Source organism: Camelina sativa, chromosome 20 (assembly GCF_000633955.1).
Source record: "Camelina sativa cultivar DH55 chromosome 20, Cs, whole genome shotgun sequence".
In the NCBI taxonomy this organism is placed as follows: domain Eukaryota; kingdom Viridiplantae; phylum Streptophyta; class Magnoliopsida; order Brassicales; family Brassicaceae; genus Camelina; species Camelina sativa.
In genome coordinates this window covers 9,673,637-9,676,631 of record NC_025704.1, presented here as the reverse complement: position 1 = coordinate 9,676,631, position 2,995 = coordinate 9,673,637, and the positions used below count along the sequence as shown (strand labels likewise).

General features: G+C 39.2%; 1 protein-coding gene across 1 annotated transcript in view; it reads right to left on the bottom strand.

Moving 5' to 3' along the window:
* The window catches only part of LOC104772364 (serine/threonine-protein phosphatase 1 regulatory subunit 10-like), a 3,266-nt gene extending 1,171 nt beyond the window's left edge, over positions 1-2,095 (bottom strand). The window contains exons 1-4 of the mRNA XM_010496992.2: positions 1,883-2,095; positions 1,548-1,671; positions 1,369-1,444; positions 4-1,245 (exon numbers count right to left, since the gene is read on the bottom strand). Coding sequence (XP_010495294.1) covers positions 4-1,245; positions 1,369-1,444; positions 1,548-1,577 — 1,348 coding nt within the window. The 5' untranslated portion in view covers positions 1,578-1,671; positions 1,883-2,095. The remainder of the gene's footprint in view (positions 1-3; positions 1,246-1,368; positions 1,445-1,547; positions 1,672-1,882) is intronic.

The following is a 2,995-nucleotide window of genomic DNA, read 5'->3' as shown; positions in this document are numbered from 1 at the left end:
CGCCCATTGGACCACCCATTGCCCCGCCCATTGGCATACTCATTGCCGGAGGTCCTCCATTGCCACCACCGCCTTCCATTGGACGGAAACCCGGCGGGAGTCCTCCACCCATGGGTCCTCCTCCGCCGCCACCTCCTCCACCGCCTTTCTTACCACCGTTAGGGCCGGCATTCATCTGACCACCTCCGCCACCTCCTTTGTTACCGTTAGGACCGCCGCCGCCACCTCCGACCATTTTTCCATCTAAGGGATGTCCACCACCGCCGCCTTTACCACCGTTCTTCCCTCCGCCTTGGTTCTGATTAACCATATTACCACCGCCACCGCCTCCTCCACCAGGACCTCCCTTCTTACTACCGTTTCCTCCGCCACCGCCAGGCATTTGAACAGGGAAAGGCATACCTTTACCTTCAATTTTACCACCGGCGGGTCCAGGACCACCACCGTTTTTATGAGCGTTTAACATCTGCTGAGCGTTAGGCATCATCATGTTCGGCATCATGTTATTAGGCATCATCATGTTACCACCAGGACCACCGCCCCCACCACCCATCATAGGCTTCATCTTGTTAGGCGGAGGTGGGTGGTCGTCAAACTCATCATCCTCCAGATCATCATCAAACTCGTCGTCATCTTCATCAAACTCATCATCGAACTCGTCACTGAAATCATCCTCCTCATCATCATCTTCAGGAACATTGAACTTCACAGCCTTCTGATTAGGATTAACAGGCATCTGAGGATTCTTGTTCATAGGAACAGGGCCAGGACCAGGACCTGGACCACCCTTTAACTGAGGAGGAAGCTTCAGATCTTGAAACCCTTTCATCTGCTGAAGTTGTTGTAGCTGCTGAAGCTGCTGAGGATTCAACTGCTGCATCTGTTGTGGAGTTAACTGCGGAAGAACCATCTTCGGTGGCCCACCACCACCACCGCCTCCGCCTCCTCCTCCTCCACCTCCTCCGCCACCCCCACCACCGTTCTTTGGTGCTTTGTTGTTATTGTTACCACCGGGGGGATTACCACCACCGCCTTTGCCGCCGTGATCAATCTGCATGCCTTTGAACTGATTGGCCAAGTTGGGTTGGTTCTGATTGTTGTTGTTGTTATTCGCCTTTGGAGCTCCTCCCCAGACTTCGGCATATTTACCAGACTTCAAGAGCTTCTTGATTAGAACTGATGGGTCTACGTTTCCAGATACAGTCACTTTCCCTTGCTCTGCGTCTATCTTTGTCGTGAAAACACCTAAAGATCATCATCAACAAAGGACTTTGGAGTGTTAAAGTCAAATCTTGATGACATAAGATTTGGTTTTTCAAATTTAAAAGTCAAAATTTTTGGAAGATTATGTTTTTCTTGTTTTCTCACCTTCAATTTTCTGCAAGATTTTCTTCACTTTCTGCTTACAACCATCACAGTGAATGTTCACTTTGAGAACACAAGTCTACACAACAACCAACAACAAGAAAAAGAAACAGAGTAAATTATCATGTTACTTGTAAGAATATACTATAAAACATCAAAAGAAGTAAAGGTAATGAGCAAACCTGGATCTTCATAAACTCTTCTTTACTCATTTTTTTTCTTGTAACTAGTAACGAAAATTCAAATATATCTTACTGTTGTTACTAGATCTGAGACAAATCCTCTGGTTTCTTGAACGTTTTTAATCTGCAAGAACAGAGAAAATGTTACTAAAAGATGACAGATTTAGGAAGAAAGAAGTAAAACATCACACATGTTTATACATTTTCTGAGAGGAAACGAATATGCTTTTTGAGAGAAAGAAGTCTACTTTTCTTATTGGCTATTTGCTATAATGCTATGTAAAGAAGACCAACTATGCAGAGAGAAGATTTTCAGAAAAACAGAGGAGACTTACTTGAATGAAGCAAAGAAGAAGAAGAAGAAGAAGGAAGAAAGAGTTTCAGACTTTACAGTAAGTTTGGTGAACATTAACTTCTCTACTTCATCTATTTCAGAATGAGAGGGAGAGAAGAGAGAGAGATAAAGAGAGGGATGATGGCAGAGTTTGCTACTTCGCTCTCTATCTTTTTTAAGATGGGCTTTTAATTTATTAGTAGGAGAAATGAAGTGAGTGCAGTACTCTTATTTTGGTGTTTATATATTTTTTTTATTTTTTGGTCATTATTATAATTTAATGGTAAGAGATGTGAAAAGTAATTGTCAAACTAGATTAGGAGTATGTGTCATTTAAAGTAACTAGTTTAGGAGTTATTATTGATTGGTATCACCGTTTTTTTAATGTTCTAAATCCGTATATATTAAATATATCTTCTTTTTCACTTACACAAATTTTAAGATTCCGAATATAGTATAGAGCCTTCTTTAATTTCAGAAACTTAAAACATGGATTTTATGATTTTAGTTCGTTCAGTGTTAGTCAAAATTAGTAACTGAGTGCATATGAAATATAGTGATACAATTAGAGAGTGAAAATAAACTATAACGGACAAAGGAAACGTTGGAACTTGGGGCTAAGAACATTATGTGAATATTCATAACATCTCCTATATAAGAATGTGCTGTTTAATTTAATTTTTCACTTTATTGGAATATTAGCTCGGCTTATGTGGCTCGGCTTGGCCTCAACTAAATAAATAGTAATTGTTTATTTGGCATTAAATTATAAATATTTAGATTAATTGGATTTCTTGATCACGACAATAAGCCGGTTAATTTGACGTTACTATGTGATGAAAAACGTGAACTTGTTTCCCTTTATTCCTTCCGTATAAACCGGTCCTAGGAATTTTGCTACATTAAATTTTGGAATGATCTTTTTATTCTTTCTACCACAATAAATTAATTTCGAAACTTTCATAAAAAGTTTTTTAAAAACCAATTATTCCTAACAGTCTAATTAAATATTTATATTTCATTTTTAGTTTTCAAAAGTTTAATTAATTAAAACGATTTAAAAATCTAAACCAGAAACGGCATGTATGATCAACTATAAAAATGTTCCGATCTT